Source organism: Hyla sarda, chromosome 3 (assembly GCF_029499605.1).
Source record: "Hyla sarda isolate aHylSar1 chromosome 3, aHylSar1.hap1, whole genome shotgun sequence".
Taxonomy (NCBI): domain Eukaryota; kingdom Metazoa; phylum Chordata; class Amphibia; order Anura; family Hylidae; genus Hyla; species Hyla sarda.
In genome coordinates this window covers 40,906,435-40,924,598 of record NC_079191.1, presented here as the reverse complement: position 1 = coordinate 40,924,598, position 18,164 = coordinate 40,906,435, and the positions used below count along the sequence as shown (strand labels likewise).

General features: G+C 46.9%; 1 protein-coding gene across 1 annotated transcript; it reads left to right on the top strand.

The window, feature by feature from the left end:
* The first annotated feature begins 301 nt into the window (after positions 1 to 301).
* On the top strand, positions 302 to 14,944 carry ADI1 (acireductone dioxygenase 1). Its single transcript, XM_056564106.1, has 4 exons — positions 302 to 510; positions 8,814 to 8,933; positions 12,479 to 12,658; positions 14,233 to 14,944. Exons 1-4 carry the CDS (start codon positions 304 to 306, stop codon positions 14,350 to 14,352), a joined length of 627 nt encoding a protein of 208 aa, XP_056420081.1. The 5' UTR covers positions 302 to 303; the 3' UTR covers positions 14,353 to 14,944.
* Positions 14,945 to 18,164: the final 3,220 nt, after the last annotated feature.

The window sequence follows — 18,164 nt, the reverse complement described above, 5'->3', positions numbered from 1 at the left end:
TTTGTGTAGTGTGAAAAGGGCCTAATTTGTCAAAACTGTCCAAATAAAATACCTGTTGCACATAGCAACTAGTCTGAGCTCAGTTTTTATGCTTTGCTTTGATTGGTTGTTATGGGCAGCAACATTTTTTGTTTTTATTTGTGTGGTATTACAGGAGAGAGAGAGAGAAGAGGAGAGAGGAGAGAGAAGAGAGGGGAGAGAGACATATACCAACCAATATTATGGCCGCTCAGCAGTGGGACAGCGACACTTCCGGTGTTGTTCGCAAGTGACGTGACAGAGGTTTCTAACGGGTCAAAGATAATGCATGGAGCTAGTGAGCGAGGAAGGAAAGAGGGGCGGAGTCTTCTGCCTCTTACTCTCGGGATCTCGGGATTGCGTGCGGACAACATGGTGCGGGCCTGGTACATGGACGACTCCGAGGAGGACCAGCGGAAGCCGCACCAACTGCAGCCGAACCAGCCGGTGTCGCTTGACGAGCTGCGGCCGCTAGGGGTGCACTACTTCAGGGTGAGAGCCGGGTCAAGTGTCTTGTATACTATTGCGACCACGCAGCAGCCAATCACCGTTCGCCTTTTATAAATGTGAGAGCTGAGCTCTGATTGGCTGAAGTTTATTTCATACAACACTATTGAGTAAGAGTTATCATAGGAAAAGAAGAGCTCCTCCTGGTAACCAATCAGCTTCCAGTCATTCCAATTCCTTCAGGAGAATACAAAGCTTTTACCTAATTCACAGTTTTTTTTCCCCAACCGGTGTGCCTCCAGCTGTTGCAAAACTACAACTCCCAGCAAAGGCTGTCCGGGCATGCTGGGAGTTGTAGTTTTGCAACAGCTGGAAACCCACTGGCTGGGAAACACTACCTTTAAAGGAGTACTCTGGTGAAAATGTACTTATCCCCTACCTACAGTAACAGGACCTCGACGCTCCCAGTGAGGAGCGCATGTCATCTACCGGTAGACAGCACGCGTTCCATTCATTTCTGTGGGAGCGCACATGATGCCGGAGTGCTGTACTCGGGTCTATTCGCCGCTCCCATAGAAATGAATGGAATGGGAGCCGTCTGCAGAACGTGCTCCTCACTAAATGCCGGGTCCGGCCCTGATGATCGCGGGGGGCCCCAGCACTCGGACCCCCAGCCATCAGCTACTTATCTCCTACTATCCTGTGGATAGGGCATACATTTTTTATTTATTTTTGTTTTACCGCCGGAGATCTCCTTTAAAGGAAAACTGTCACATGTTCACTCTTGCACTAACCACAGGTACTGTGCGGGGGACGCTGATTTATATGATCCCTACCTTGCCCGGATCCGTCCGTCCGTTTGCCCGCAATCTTATTTTGTCTATATATGCAAATATGGCTGTAACTGGCACGGGCGGAGTTTTCAGGAGCCTAGTGGCACTGTGTCTAGGGCTGGGGGGTATACCGGTTCATACCGAATACCAACATTTTTTCCCTGCATGATATAAATTTTTCCCATACCGCAATACCGGTTGGGCCCCTCCCCCCTTGAATAAATTAATTATCAGCCGCAGATGAGTTGCGACGGCGCTTTAAATGAATGAGTTTGCTGCCGCCAGCGCTTTATATGACTGACTTGCTGGACGCAGCGCTTTAAATTAATGAAATGGGGGCTGCGGCGCTTTAAATAAATGACTTGCGGGCCGCGCTTTAAATGAATGACTTACGGGCCGCCGGCGCTCTAAATGAATGAGATGTGAGCCGCGGCAAGCTGTCACCTCCCCTGCAAGCGCTAAAAGCCTGGCTTTAACGCTTGCAGGGGGAGGTGACAGTTTCCGGCTCACAACTTAAAGGAAAACTGTCAGATATTTTCTCCCGCACTTTCCTGGTGGATAGTGTGGGAGACGCTGATTCCAACGAGCCCTATCCTGCCTGGATCCGCCCGGCCGTTCGCCCGCAATTGTGGATTTATTCTATGTGTATATCTTGCTGTAACTGGCACAGGCGGGGCTTCTGCAGGTTAACTGGCACTGACGTCAACGCGGCTTATGAATATTCATCCCCCTCCCTCCAGCTCTCCCTCTCTTCACCGCTCCTAACTGGAGGGAGGGGGATGAATATTCATAAGTGGCGCTGACGTCATTGCCAGTTAGCTGCAGAAGCCCCGCCCGTGCCAGTTATAGCAAGAAATACACATAGAATAAAACTACAATTGTGTGCGAACGGCCGGACGGATCCGGGTAAGGTAGGGCTCGTTGGAATCAGCGTCTCCCGCACTATCCACCAGTACTGTGGATAGTGCGGGAGAAAATATCAAAAATGTTTCCTTTAATCGTTTCCAGCGCCGCAGCCCACAAGTCATTCATTTTAAAGTGCCGCGGCCTGGAGGAGGGGGGGGGGGGGGGGCTGTTAGAGAAATATAGCAGCGCCTGGGGGTCATATATAATTAGTTCCTCGGGGGGGATATCGTTAAATACCGTGGAACCGCTATAACTTGCAAAAATACCGTGATATGCATTTTTGGTCATACCACCCAGCCCTAACTGTGACATCAGCACCGCCCGCTTATGAATATTCATCCCCCCTCCCTCCGGCTCTCCCTCTTTCCGCCGCTCCTAACTTGTCTTCACTGCGCATGTCCGCTTCCTGACATGTGCAGTAAAGACCAGTGAGGAGCGGCGGGGAGAGGGGGGGATGAATATTCATAAGCGGGCGGTGCTGATGTCACAGTGCCACTAGGCTCCTGAAAACTCCGCCCGTGCCAGTTACAGCCTTATTTGCATATATAGAAAAAATAACATTGCGGACGAACGGCCAGACGGATCCGGGCAAGGTAGGGATCATATGAATCAGCGTCCCCCGCACTATCTGTCAGTACCTGTGGTTAGTGCGGGAGTGAACATGTGACAGTTTTCCTTTAAGGACACTGCCAAAAGTTTTCTCTTTTATTTTTTCATCCACAGACCCATATGAGACTTGTTTTTTTGTACGACCAATTGCACTTTGTAATGACACTTTGTATTTGACATGTTCTCTGTATTCTTTGGGTCAATACAATTAAAACAATACCCATGGTTATATGCTTTTCAATTATTGTACTTCTTATTTTGTTAAAGAAATGTATGTTTAAAATTGTCCTCTACTGACCCCCTACAACTTTTTTTTTATTTGTCCGTATACATTGTATGGGGGCTTAGTTGTCACATGCTGTTATGGGGTACCATAGGGTACAGTGCAGGTGAGAGCAGCGAGACTATGTCGTTGAAGGGTGACAAAGTGACGGGTGATTTGAGTCAGGGCTGAAGTGGTTGGTTGAGTTCTAAGACTATGTTCACATGTCAGAATGTCCGCAAAGCAATCTCCATGCGGACATTCCAGAGACTGCAGGTGCCGACATAATATTTCGGCGCTAGGGCTATACGGGAATGCGCTGTCTCATAGACGGCTATGTGTTCCACGTGGAGTCCGCAGAAAGAATGGACAGGTTCATACTTTCTGCGGACACCGGAATAAGAATTTCCACACCAGAAACATCTGGCACGGAAATTCCGAGGTGTGCACAGCGCAGTAGAATCCCATTGAATTCACCCGGAATCTGCTGCTGCAGGATTTCCGTGCAGAATTCCAAGCGAAATTCCACACGGAAATTCCTAGGTGTGAACATTGCCTAAGTGTTTCATATGTATTACACACAGGCCAATCTACTGTATGTACTCGAGTATAAGCCGAGTCTTTCAGCACCTTTTTTTTCGTGCTGAAAACGCCCCCCTCGGCTTATACTTGAGTCAAAAAATAAATCTGAGTGAAATTAGATCAGGCATATCGGTGGAGGGGGGTTGGCCATTCCATCCATCTTCCCCGGGAGGACCCCTTCTACGCTCTGGGCCAGCCCCGGACTCATCCAGGGTAAGGACACTGGAGGGACCATCCGCCGCACTAGTGATGCTGGGGTAGAGCCATCGCCGCGCAGGGACTGCTGTGCGTAGCAGATGTCTATTCACAGGGACGTCACGGATATTGTTGCTAGGCAACAGGAGAAGACCCACTGCAGCCGAGAGCCACAACTGATGAATATCAAAGGTGAATACCGTAAAATATAATAGTGGGGGATTCTGACGGGGGTGGGATGATGGATGATGACAGGGAGGGAGGGATGATGACAGGGAGGGAGGGATGATGACGAGGGAGGGAGGGATGATGACGAGGGAGGGATGGATGATGACGAGGGAGGGAGGGATGGATGATGACGAGGGAGGGATGGATGATGACGAGGGAGGGATGGATGATGACGGGGTGGATGGATGATCATGATGACGGGGGGATGGATGATGATGGCGGGGGGAGATGGATGATGATGACGGGGGGGGATGGATGATGATGACGGGGGGGGGGATGGATGATGATGACGGGGGGGATGGATGATGATGACGGGGGGGGATGGATGATGATGACGGGGGGGATGGATGATGATGACGGGGGATGGATGATGATGACGAGGGCAGGATGGATGATGACGAGGGAAGGATGGATGATGATGACAGGGGGAGGGATGATGATGACAGGGGGAGGGATGATGATGACAGGGGGGAGGCATGATGATGGGGGGATGGATGATTATGACAGGGGGGATGGATGATGATGACAGGGGGATGGAGGAACAGTAGCTGCTGCATTTCCCACCCTAGGCTTATACTTGAGTCAAGTGTTTCCCAGGTTTTTGGAGTGAAATAAGGGGCATCGGCTTATATTCGGGTCGGCTTATACTCAAGTATATATGGTAATGTGTATGGGGGGCCTCCTGATGTATGAGGGGCCTCCTCTGATGTCCAGTCCTTTTCATGGAAAAGGACTGGACATGTTGGGTTCATTTACACCTCTCTATATAAAAAATCTGTGAATGTAATAAACCCAATAGTTTTCAGCATTTGTGAAACATTAAATATTTTCCCTCTGACAATTTCTAGAGATCATAGTGTCCTTTTAACTTTATAACGAAATTTGTAGGAAAACATTGCTGTGAGCCAAGTCACATGCAAGCGGTCAAGGCTGTCTCTTCAGATCAGGAGACCATAACATCTGTATGGGGGATGTGTTTTAACCAAATACAGGGCCATCCGAAAGTTTTCAGACCCTTTTGCTTTGTCTTGTGCTAAATGGAAAAAAAAATGAGGTTTACCCCATTATTCTGCACTCAATACCCCATAATGACAAAGTAGAAACAGAAAGTTAAAAATGTTACAGAAAGTTAAAAATGTTTGCATATTTATTCATAAGTATTCATACCCTTTACTCGGACAAAGTGATTCCAGCCTCCAGTCTTCTTGGGGATGAGGCCAAAAGGTTATACACATGGATTTGGGGGTTTTCTGCCTTTCTTCTCTGCAGATCCTCTCAAACTCTGTCAGGTTGGATGGGGGGGACCATTAGCAGAAGCCTTTTTCAGGTCTCTCCAGAGATGTTCGATTGTCTTCAAGTCTGGGCCACTGAAGGACATTCACAGAATTGTCCCTAGGCCACTCCGGTATTGTATTGGCTCTGTGCTTAGGGTCCATCTGGTTGCTATGGACAACTTATCCACTCTTCCTTTACACTGGTTTAGATCAATCTCCCCCATTGTCTTTTTGGAATGTGAATCTTCAGCCAAGTCTGAGGTCCAGATAGCTCTGGATCTGGTTTTCATTATATCTCTGTACCATATTCAGCTTTCCATCATCCCTGACCAGTCTCTCTATCCCAGCCGCTGAACACTCCCCCACCATGCTTCACTGTATTGGGCAGATGAGCAGTGTCTGGTTCCTTCCAGAAATGACATCATTTAGATTGGACAGGTTTTAAATTTTTTCGTTTATCATTACCATTCCTGGATTTGAAATGAGAATACAGACGTTTATGTACAGAGATTTTTGGGTGTGGCCATATTAGGCAATTTTTTTTTTTTAGATTCATTAGACTATGGAGCAATGACTATGGAGCAATGACTTGGCTAAAGGTTTGTTTACACAGCAGAATTCCCGTTTGCAGAATTCCACCTCAAATTAAAGCCCATAGACTTCTATTGTATTCCGCATTCCCATTCACACTTCTGAATTTCCGCAAGCGGAAATTCTGCTGTGTGAATAGACCCAAGGCTAGGTCTTGACACTGCGGAATTTCCACCTACAGTTCTGCTTTGAAATTTCAGGCAGAAATTCCGCTTACTAAAATGTATAGTGTGGTGAATGGGTTTCCGTTCCCAAATTCACACTTCGGAATTTGTGAAGTGGAATTTGTGAACGGAAATTCCGCTTTAAAATTTCTGCCTGAAGAATGGCGTTACTCATTCTTCAGGCAGAAATACCACAGAACACATTGCAGTCTATTGGAGACTGCAGTGTCCGTGCGGTCCTAGCACCGACTGATTCGCCCTCGGAATCTCCGCTGGCCACACTCGGAATCTCTGGGCGGAAATATTCTGCCTGGACATTCCGTAGATTGAATCTAGCCTAAGGGTCTATTCCCCACAAATTCCGCTTCTGCTTCCTTGGGTGGTTTCAGGCTTGTGCCGATTTTGTGTGGAATTGGTGGGGAAATTCCGAAGTGTGGAATCCCATAGAAGTCTATTGGGCTTTCATTTGAGGCGAAATTCTGCAAGCGGAAATTCTGCCGTGTAAATAGACCCTAAGGGTCATTCATGAGGGTGACTTTACTGCCTTTGGCCATAGAGCCCTGAGCTTGAAATGTTCATGGTTTCACTCAGTTATAGTAAAAAATCATCTTAACCCAGAAAAACAAGAGTAGTGTAACTAACCTTGACTAGGTAAAGCCCCGTAAGTGATAAAAGACGTTAAAACAAGAAATTTGACAAATTTTCTTCCAGGCTAGAAAGCCGGAATCCTGCGTGGAACGTCTTAGTGAGTTATAACAACCTTCTTATGTTTAGCTCCGGGATGCAGAGTAATTGACTGTGAACGACCACATCTAATGAATGAATTTGCCTTTGATGGCTCATTAGTTGGCGTTCCCAGTTACCTGGCATCCGGGCACCGTCATAATTTACTGCCCAGATTTTCTCAACAATTTCTGCAAATTTTAATGGTAATATTAAAATAAAACATGAACTCCAGCTATGCCATTTTTTTTTTTTTTTTGTAAACAACATTTTAAAAAATTGAATGCAAAACTTGCGGGTCCGACACTACAGTAGAAGTAGTGCAATGAAGAATGAAAAATGTGCTGTAGTAATGTTTAATTACGGTATGTCGCTATTTTCTGCACAGCCAGACTACACGTTTTTTTTTTTTTTTTTGTTTTTTATAAGCAAGAAACGAAATTATTTTCATCAATTTATTGGATGATAATTTTTTTTAGATTAATTGGATGAAAAAGAGGATTAGAGGACCATGGAAGAGTTTGTGGGAAGTGGGGACCGCATAGTGAACAGTTAGCAGTACCTAAAGAGTTAACAGGGGAAAAGAGAGGGGACAGCTCCTGAAGGGTTAACCGGATAGAAAGCTGACAGAACCTGAAGGGTTAATGGGAGAAAGAGAGGGGACAGCTCATGAAGGGTTAACTGGGGGTAAAGAAAGGGGGCAGCACCTGAAGGGTTAACCTAGGAGCCTCGCTGCGGGGAAGAAGACGTAGTTCACAGACCTTTGAGGTGACCGTCCTCCCTGTAACAGGAAGATCTGTCACTGCACCGAGGATGCAGATCATTGAAGATTCTGTCAGGTGCCAGGATGGGACGGGTTGGTTTTGGGGCCCCAGACTGTAAGCTTCCTGTGACCTGAGGTGCCGAGGACAAGAAGGTGGCGCTCACTTATGATGCTGGTGCTGGCTTCTGGACTAAACTCCAGGCCACAGTCTTGGTGCTGGAGGTAGGCCGCATATGTCGCTCACTAGCAGTGTCTTCAAAAAGGCACTAATAAGGGGAGAACTAGAGGGACATGTTGGGGCACACTGAGGAGCTAAAAGGCATTAAACAGGCAGTAATAGCAGTTATACTATTGGTTGCTAGGCCAAGCCCTCTAACAACAAACGAATTGATAATGGAAACAACTATTGCTGACAACTATTTCAATTATCAATTTTTATGGATTAAAGGGGTTATCCACCATAAGGTTACCTTAGTACTTACCTGCCAGACAGTAATGGACATGCTTAGGAAGGATCCGTGCTTGTCTTTGGGCTAAATGGCTCTCTTATGAGTCCAGCATAATGCTGCTGCTTTCTTTTTGTGAAATGTCTCTTTCCTGTTCCCTTCTTCCAACTAAAAGTCCCAGGATCCCTTGTTTGTAAGTGTGAGGTCACTTTTCTCCCTTCCACTCATCTGCCACCCCACCTATTGCAGCACAGCTGAGCTCCCTTCCCTTAGTGCTGGGCTTGAAACTACAATTCCCTGTGGAGAATGATCTCCCTCGCACCCAGCGGTCGCTCCACCCATTGAAGCACAGACAAGCACCCTTTCAACACCTGATTAGAGATGTAATGTCTCGGGTCGCACTGCAACATGAGAAAAGAGACAACACTCATTTTGAATGCTGCATGGGATAAAGATCACATAAGAATTGTGAGACCAACCATCAAACACTGGCACAGACACTATATTATGAACTACACTGACTTCACAGCCCCTGTAGCATTGTGAAATAAAAAAATAACGGAATGCTCCTTTAATTGTTGCAGCCCTAGTGAAATCTACCGCAGATCCACAGCAGACTTACGATCCGACCCTTATTATGTCTTGTCTCCCTTGTCGTCCCTTGTAACGTCTGTCACTGAGCCATTATTTGGACACTTCCCCCTGTTATGCTCACGCCGATACATATGTTTGCTTTTCTTTCATCGTCGTCTTTCTGTTTTTACCTCTCCAGTTGGATGCCGATAATTACGAGACGGATCCAGAGCTGGCCAAGATCCGCAAAGAAAATAATTACTCCTGGACGGATATCATCACCATACATAAACACACGCTCCCCAATTACGAGCAGAAGGTAAATTGTTGTCCTTGGCTTTTGGCGCTGAGGATGCAGATTGCAGGTGCAGTGACAACGTGATGCATCCCGCTCACCAGACGTGACGGCTGAGTTCAGTTCTTCTTCTATTGACTCAGATGTTTTGCTGATATAACATTCATCAGTTCCCTGTATCTTCCGCGAGAATAATGATTGATAGACAGCTGTCAAGCTGCGCGCGAAACCTGGTTATTATCGCAAGCGTCTCCTCGGTTCTGACTGCAATGCAGGTAGACTGTTTAATATTAACATTGAACAATCCCCCTGCAAATATGTCCCTGAACTGTTCTCTTCTGTCAAGTTGGGAAAGCTGTGTGACAACCAATATGGCCCCTGCTACAGGTATCAACCATTGGCTCCCGCACGGTGAACTACCTAGCCTTTAAAAGCCAATGACAACCCTGTTGATTGTTTTAATGGGAACCATTGATTTCTCTAAACCAGTCTTTCCCAACCAGGTTGCCTCCAGCTGTTGCAAGACTACAACTCCCAGCATGCCCGGACAGCCAAAGGCTGTCCGGGCATGCTGGGAGTTGTAGTCTTGCAACAGCTGGAGGCAACCTGGTTGGAAAACACTGCTCTAAACAGATGTAACCAAGGCTTAATTTACGGTATGTTCTTCTCTACTACAGGAGGTATACGTTTTAAAATTCACACGGTGCAGTAAAACTATTATAACTTTTATTATTTTATCAGTACGGTTGCGGCAAATGTTATGTGGGACCAATTTATTGTAATAATGTTGTAGTTCAGGTTCTTACAGATTTAATTTCATTTATTTTTTTCCTTTTTAAAAAAGTTGTAATGGGAAGATTACTGTATTTATATATTTAATTATTTTATTTATACATTTTTTTGAGGGTGGATAGGAAAGGTTTTTTTTTTTTTTTTTAGTTTTCTTTAAATAAGAATTTTAAACACCCCTCTTTTCCAAATGTATAAATCCTGCAAGGGAATGTGGTGCAATAATACCTATGTATTGCAGTGTATTATGCCTGTCTACATAGTGCCGAAAGACGTTCTATTAGGTTTAACAGGAGTATGAACCAGCAGTCTTTGGGGTACCCAGCTGTTGTTGAAATCAATTGGAACCCCACAATCGTATCATGGGAGTGCCGATTGGGTAACAGGTGCTTAGATGCTGTAGTCGCTGTTGACTAAAAATCTGCAGCGGCTTATGTACGTGTGAACCTACCCCAAGCCTGATGATCAAGCCTCGGTTTGTTGTCTGGCAGATGCCAACCGAGAAAGGAGAGGCGTGTTGCGTCTGCATCACACTTCACCTACTCGTGCCCTAATATAAAGTGGCATATTCATTAGGACTTGAAGAGGCAGTGCAGCAATGGGAAGTGCTAAATAGACTTATCTGTTGTAATTACTAGGAATTAGATCTCATACAAAATTACTTTTTGTACCAGAGATGCACTGATCTTTCGCTCCATTCTTCAGTCAAGTGGGAGAGGAAGTTTTGTCGTTTTTTCATGTACTGGACCCCTGCAATCTCCCGAACGGAGACCGACATTTCCGCGGCTCTGCGAGGCTAATGCATGTGTCGTTGCCTTTCCCATAGAAATACATGGAGGGGGTGTGTCGGCTGCGGCGTCATGCTGCGGCTGACATGCCTCCTGCACGGGAGAGTCGCAGAAGAGCCTAGACCCCATAAAGGAAATCGCGGGGGTCCCAGGGTTCGGACCCCCCGATCAGACACTTATCCGCTATCATGCGGATAGGGGGTAAGTGTATATGGCTGTAGATCTCCTTTAATGGCTGCACGGACATTAAAGGAGAACTGTGGTGAAACATTTTTCATTTCCCCTGTGCCCAGGCTTCTAAAACTAAAAAAAACTTTAACTCCCCTTCTTATGTTCCCCGTTGCACCGATATTGGCGTCCTGGTCCTCCGGTGCTGGTCTTCTTCCTGCTTCCTGGGCACGTTGACTTTTACTGCACTCAGCGTATCGCCAGCCGCAGCGATGTCCCACCTCAGCTGGTGATAGGCTGAACACACTGTCATGTAAGGAGCCTGGGCCCTGCCTTCTTCCTGCTGTCCGGGCTCCTTGGAGTTGAGTCACCATGCCCAGGAATCAGGAAGAAGACCAGCATCGGAGGACCGGTTAAAGTTTGTTTTATTTGTTTTTGAAGCACAGGGGAAATGTTTCACCACAGTTCTCCTCCTTTATCATCCCATTGACTGCAACAAAGTTCTGGGCAGAATCCAAATCCACCTCTGAAGTCCCGATACGAAACTTCCGCAGTGTGCACAGTGCAACAGAATCCCATTGAGATCAATGGGATTTTGCTGCAGGCGGAATTCCGCTCAAAATTATTCTTAGAGTGCGTTCATAGTACAGAATTTCTGGGCGCAATTGAGTGGCCGTTGCTGACTAATAACTTAGTGCTAGAACCACTAGAGACATTGCCGGTCTCCCATAGACTGCAATGTATTCTGCACGGTATTCCGCGAAAAGAATGCAGATTAATTTCAGTGGCAGAAAGCTCCACTGACAAAATTCTGTTGTGTGCATTGTGCAGCGGAAAGACCAGATCATGTGATCAAGGGGCTGGAACTAGTACTCTGTTTTATAACTTTTCCAGCCCCTTATGATCTTGTGGTTAAGTCTCAGCTCATGGCAGTGTGAAATACTGTACTTACCCAAGGCATTATGCTGCACTGACTCCCTGCTTTACTTCCTTCGGCATTGCACAGCTAACACACCATTATTGTCAATGGGAAGTAATCCCTCCCCCTTTCCATCACCAGCCTTTTGGCTAAGATCAAGTGTAGTATTTGTTCTTATCAGTGGTCTTAGTCCAGCCACTGAGAAGGAATGGATGTCAACATGGAGGGCAGGTGTACCAGGGCGTTCTGGGGCTGGTGCCACAACACCAGCTCAATGGCTGCCCCAATGACACCTGTTCCCTCTGAGTCTGGTGATTGGGCTGGGGGGGTCTAGGAGGTTGGTGGAGGGTGGTGAGAATGGTTGATTTCAACCACTGGGACTCCCGGCAGCACTCTGGTATCTCCGGCTATCTTGTATATCTCATACACAATGCTTCGAGCGCATACTGACACACTGCTCCATGCAGCGGGGGGGAGTGTGAGTGCGTGGGTGGGGGGGCAGGGCCCTGTTCTCAAGATCACCCCCCCCCTTCCCCCACAATCATAATAATTAATCCCTAAGAATAGGAGATACATTTTTAAGTGCTGAACTTAATGACTAGTGTGTCCTATACACAGCTTTACACAAACTGCATAGAACAGCTGGTACACTGCGGCCACAAGTTTACGTGCCAATGCGCCTATGACGTTGGCTTTATCTGTCGCTCCTTTTTGCTTTAGAGGAAGATCCTGAATGGGGACTCCTTTAATAACAGTAAAGTGAAAACCACACAACCCCCGTTCTTCCTTTTTTTTGTTTCCCCCCCCCCCCTAATATTACATTGATCTTCCGTTTAATGAAATCTTTGCCACATTCACAGTATTCTGACATCTTCTAAGAAGCGTAACATTGCTTTGTTCTTCAGCTGAAGATGTTTTATGAAGAACACTTGCATCTGGATGATGAGATCCGCTACATCCTGGAGGGAAGCGGTTACTTTGATGTACGAGACAAGCAGGAGCGATGGATTAGGATCGCCATGGAGAAAGGAGATATGATCACGCTCCCGGCCGGCATCTACCACCGATTTACACTGGATGAGAATGTGCGTAAATCTGCTTTATCATTTTGGGTAGATGACATTTAGAGACAGGTGTTACCTTTTTATAGTTCTGCTCCGTACCCCATGTTACCGCACTAGTAGCAGGCGTGCATGAAGATCACGATGCCCTTCTTGGCTCGGCTTCTCAGCCTTCCTTTGCCTCATTCAGGTCTACATCTAAGATATCCGTCTGGATGCCAGCAAAAAAGTTAGCTGCAGCAGGCTCATTCACTTCAGTAGCCAGAATGTAATCACCAGTTGACTACATTCAGGCTTTTAAAGTAACTGGATATGCCATGGTATACTTTGTATACTTTTGATGTAGCTCTGAAACATGATGTGAATAGGGCCTTATGGGGGGGGGGGGGCGAATTGATAACATTAATTGTGTTACTAAAGGGCAGTGTTTCCCAACCAGTGTGCCTCCAGCTGTTGCAAAACTACAACTCCCAGCGTGCCCGGACAGCCGAAGCCTGTGAGTTGTAGCTTTGCAAAGGCTGGGAGTTCTAGTTTTGCAACAGCTGGAGGCAGACTGGTTAAGAAACACTACTATAGCGACTCTTCTCACATCATTTGAGGTATGCATCAGGCAGCATACCTGTGGTGGGCCCCTGAACTGAATTACGTACACCACAGCCTATTAAAGGGGCTATGCCACAGTATATAACAGAATACCTTTTTGCCGGAGTCCCAACATAAACCCGAAAAGTAATGTGAATGAGGCCTGAAAGGGACATTAATGGTAGTGACTGGAATGAGGTATGATGTGAGAAGAGTGCCTATAGTAGTGTTGCCCAACCAGTGTGCCTCCAGCTGTTGCAAAACTACGACTCCCAGCATGCCCAGACAGCCTTCTGTCTGGGCATGCGGGGAGTTGTAGTTTTGCAACAGCTGGAGGCACTCTGGTTGGGCAACACTGTCTTAGGGCTCGTTCACAGGGGCCGATCCAAAACCTATTTTACGCTGCGGATCCGTGGACGATGGACCCCTACAGTGTGACTGCTACGAGCAGACACACTGCGAGTCATCGTGTGCATGTGAAGTATACTCGCACATATCGTGGCTGCTCTCGGCCTAGCTCAGGGAGCAAGGGGAGCGGCCGGGAGGTGTCAAGTATACTGCGCATGCACGCAGTGACTCGCACATCGCAGCAGTGTGTCTGCTCGTAGCTGTGGCTCACATATCGCAGCAATGTGTCTGCTCATAGTGGTGGCTCACATATCGCAGCAGTGTGTCTGCTCGTAGCGGTGGCTCACATATCGCAGCAGTGTGTCTGCTCGTAGCGGTGGCTCACATATCGCAGCAGTGTGTCTGCTCGTAGCGGCAGCTTGCATATCGCAGCAGTGTGTCTGCTCATAGCGGTGGCTCGCACATCGCAGCAGTGTGTCTGCTCGTAGCGGCGGATTGCATCTGGAGGCACACCTTAGGGGTCCATTGTGGGCGGATCCGCATTGTAAAATACGCTGTGGATCCGCCCATGTGAACGAGCCCTTATAGTAACACAAAGCGCTAAGGTGATTCTCTTTGCATCTGGTCATCGCTACTTTGCTGACCTCTTTCTTTTCTTCTTTCTTTAGAACTACGTGAAGGCAATGAGATTGTTCGTAGGAGAACCAGTGTGGACCCCATTTAACCGGCCTGCAGATGACTTTGAGGCACGCACCAAATATGTTAACTTTTTGTCTCAGAAAGCCTAATAAAAGCCTTTAGTATAATTATATATAATCGCTGCTGAACACGTTCAGTGTACTCCACCAATTTAGGTATTTTATATGATTTAAAATCACAGATTCAAAGAAGCTTCATTCTTAATCTGAAAATGTATAGTATATAAAGTGGGATCAAGTGTATATGCTTGCACCCTTTTCAGTGCCTTATTGTACAGTGGATACATAACATGATACAGTAAGATTTGCCGATATACGTATTTGGTAACATACTTGATACTTTGGGTTTGCACAGATTTACTGTTGAAATACACATATATTTCAGAGCTGCAATTCTTATTTGGCTGCTGCATAATAGTCGGTGGTGGAAATAAAATTCAGTCTTCAAAATGGCGGCTACGTCTGTAATGTGTAGAAAAGTAACTCCCCAAAAAATAAGATGGAGAAATAAAGAATTCGGACGAGTACAAAAAATTGTAGATTTTCCATTGGCGGTCTGGTCCTCGTGTGACATAATCCTCCTGCATTGTGAGAACGGTGTATGCTTGTCACACAGAGGAGAAAATTGGAGCGGTTTTCCCAAAAATAAAATGTCCACCGGCAGGCAGTTTGTAGACTTTGACCCTCTTTTTGTCTTTTCTGTGATTTTATATAAACCTGCAGTTAAAAACCCCACTGCGTTATCTTCTATCGTTGGGTAGTCGATACACAAAAGTGGTTATATAACAAATCTGGCTCTGCTGCACCTGCACACTGTTCAGTCTTTTTTTCTTTACACTACATCATCAGCGAAGGGTTTGTTTTTCTTGGGCTGTTGGAGAAATAAAGCATGGTAGGTCATGCTGGCACTGCTTCTCTTTGTGCTGCAAATGGCTTGTGTGCGATTAGAAAAGGGTCTGCTTTTCTCTAGAAACAGCACCAGTCTTGTCTATTGCTTATTTATTATTTGGCAGCTCAACTCTATTTACTGTTTAACCCCTTATGGACACGCGCAGTAAATGTACGGCGCTGCATAGCGTCACTTCGCACAGCGCTGTACATTTACGGCGCAGCTGTGCCGCAAGCGCAGGAGCTGCTCTCACTGCATTCGCGGCGGGTCCCGGCGTCTGTCAGCTGCCACGGACCCGCCGGTAATGGCAGACATCAGCGATCGCGCTGATGTCTGCCATTAACCCCTCAGATGCCGTGATCAATACAGATCACAGCATCTGCGGCAGTATGGCACTTAAAATGGCTGATCTGATCGCCCGGGGCACTGCCGCGGGGATCAGATCAGCCAAGATGGCGGACGAAGGTCCCCTCACCTGCCTCTGTCTGTCTCCCGGGGTCTTCTGCACTGATCTGCCTTCCAGCAGACTAGAGCAGAAGATCGCCGATAATACTGATCAGTGCTAAGCCAATGCATAGCACTGAAGAGTATTAGCAATCTAATGATTGCTATAAATAGTCCCCTCAGGGGACAAAAAAAATTGTAAATTCCGTATATACTCGAGTATAAGCCGAGTTTTTCAGCACGATTTTTCGTGCTGAAAACACCCCCCTCGGCTTATATTCGAGTGAACTCCCCCACCCGCAGTGGTCTTCAACCTGCGGACCTCCAGAGGTTTCAAAACTACATCTCCCAGCAAGCCCGGGCAGCCATCGGCTGTCCGGGCTTGCTGGGAGTTGTAGTTTTGAAACCTCCGGAGGTCCGCAGGTTGAAGACCACTGCGGCCTTCAACATCATCCAGCCCCCTCTCACCCCCTTTAGTTCTGAGTACTCACCTCCGCTCGGCGCTGGTCCGGTCCTGCAGGACTGTCCGGAGAGGAGGTGGTCCGGTGGGATAGTGGTTCCGGGCTGCTATCTTCACCGGGGAGGCCTCTTCTAAGCGCTTCGGGCCCGGCCTCAGAATAGTCACGTTGCCGTGACAACGACGCAGAGGTGCGTTCATTGCCAACGTACTTCTGCGTCATTGTCAAGGCAACGCCTCTATTCCGGGCCGGAAGCGCGGAGAAGAGGCGCCCCCGGTGAAGATAGCAGCCCGGACCACCTCCTCACCGGACAGCCCTGCAGGACCGGACCAGCGCCGAGCGGAGGTGAGTACTCAGAACTAAAGGGGGTGAGAGGGGGCTGGATGATGTTGAAGGCCGCAGTGGTCTTCAACCTGCGGACCTCCGGAGGTTTAAAAACTACAACTCCCAGCAAGCCCGGACAGCCGATGGCTGCCCGGGCTTGCTGGGAGTTGTAGTTTTGAAACCTCTGGAGGTCCGCAGGTTGAAGACCACTGAGGGCGAATGATGAGAAGAGGATGATGAAGGGGGGTGGGGATGATGAAGGGGGGGGTGTGGGATGATGACAAGGGGATGATGAAGGGGGGATGTGTGGGATGATAAGGGGATGATGAAGGGGGGATGTGTGGGATGATAAGGGGATGATGAAGGGGGGATGTGTGGGATGATGACAAGGGGATGATGAAGGGGGGATGTGTGGGATGATGACAAGGGGATGATGAAGGGGGGATGTGTGGGATGATGACAAGGGGATGATGAAGGGGGGATGTGTGGGATGATAAGGGGATGATGAAGGGGGGATGTGTGGGATGATGACAAGGGGATGATGATGAGGATGTTAATGACGGGTCTGGATGATGACAGGGGGGGATGAGGTATTTCCCACCCTAGGCTTATACTCGAGTCAATAACTTTTCCTGGGATTTTGGGTTGAAATTAGGGGTCTCGGCTTATACTCGGGTCGGCTTATACTCGAGTATATACGGTAAATGTAAAAAAAATATATAAAAATATAATGTTAATGATTCCCTACGGTGAAATCATAAAAAAAAAATCAGCTTTTTTGTCAAATCAAACTGCAATTTTTTTTTTTTATAAAAAGTGATCAAAAAGTCACATATGCACAAACGTGGTACTAAAACAAACTACAGATCATGACACTAAATATTAGCCCTCACACATCCCCGAATACGGAAAAATAAGAAAGCTAGAGGTGATCAAAATAGGGCAATTTTAAATGTGCTGATTTTGTAAAAAAAAAAATAAAAGTTTGAGATTTTTTAAAAGCAGTACAATAATAGAAATGTATGTAACCCTGGGTTTACCATATACTTTAGGGTAAAATGAGTGATGTCATTACAAAGAGCAACTGGTCCCTCATATGGGTCTACGGAAATATAAAAGGATTTTAGAAGGCGAGGAGGAAAAAACAAAAACGAAAAAAAAAATTGTCTGTGTCCTTAAAGGGGTTCTCTGCTGCACAGCGTTTGGAACAAAATGTTCCGAATGCTTAGAGCCGACGCCAGGAGCTCGTGAAGTCATAGCCCCGCCCCTCAGGACATCACGCCCCCTCCCATAGACTTGCATCGAGGGGGCGGGGCGTGACCTCATGAGGGGGTGGGGCGTTACCTCATAAGGGACGGAGTGTGACCTAATGAGGGGCGGGGCTATGATGTCATGAGCTCCTGGCGCCGGCTCTAAGCATTCGGAATATTTTGTTCCAAACGCTGTGCAGCGGAGTACCCCTTTAACGTCAAAATGAGTCCTTAAGGGGTTAAAAATAATTTTTTTTTTTATCTCTAAAAAGTCATTTAAAGCATACTAATTGTTGGAACTTTAAAAAAAAAATATATATATAATTTGGAGGACTGGGTGCAGTGCTTTCAGGGTCTTCACTGATCTGCGCCAATTGAATCACGTCTGTGGAGCCTGTAATTATTATGTTCATCCCTAACCAGCCGCTCTCACAGATAGAGACTACCATCTTTGAGAGAGATCAGGAGACGCAGCCAGCGGCCCCTGCTCCATAGGATACGGAGATCAATCTACAGTCAGGGCCGCTGTAATTACTT

Excerpts from the sequence above, each read along its gene's own strand:
- ADI1 (XM_056564106.1), top strand. The coding sequence starts at position 304 with ATGCATGGAGCTAGTGAGCGAGGAAGGAAAGAGGGGCGGAGTCTTCTG. Across the intron at positions 511-8,813 it reads TAGGGGTGCACTACTTCAGG|TTGGATGCCGATAATTACGA; the intron begins GTGAGAGCCGGG and ends TTACCTCTCCAG. Across the intron at positions 8,934-12,478 it reads TCCCCAATTACGAGCAGAAG|CTGAAGATGTTTTATGAAGA; the intron begins GTAAATTGTTGT and ends TTTGTTCTTCAG.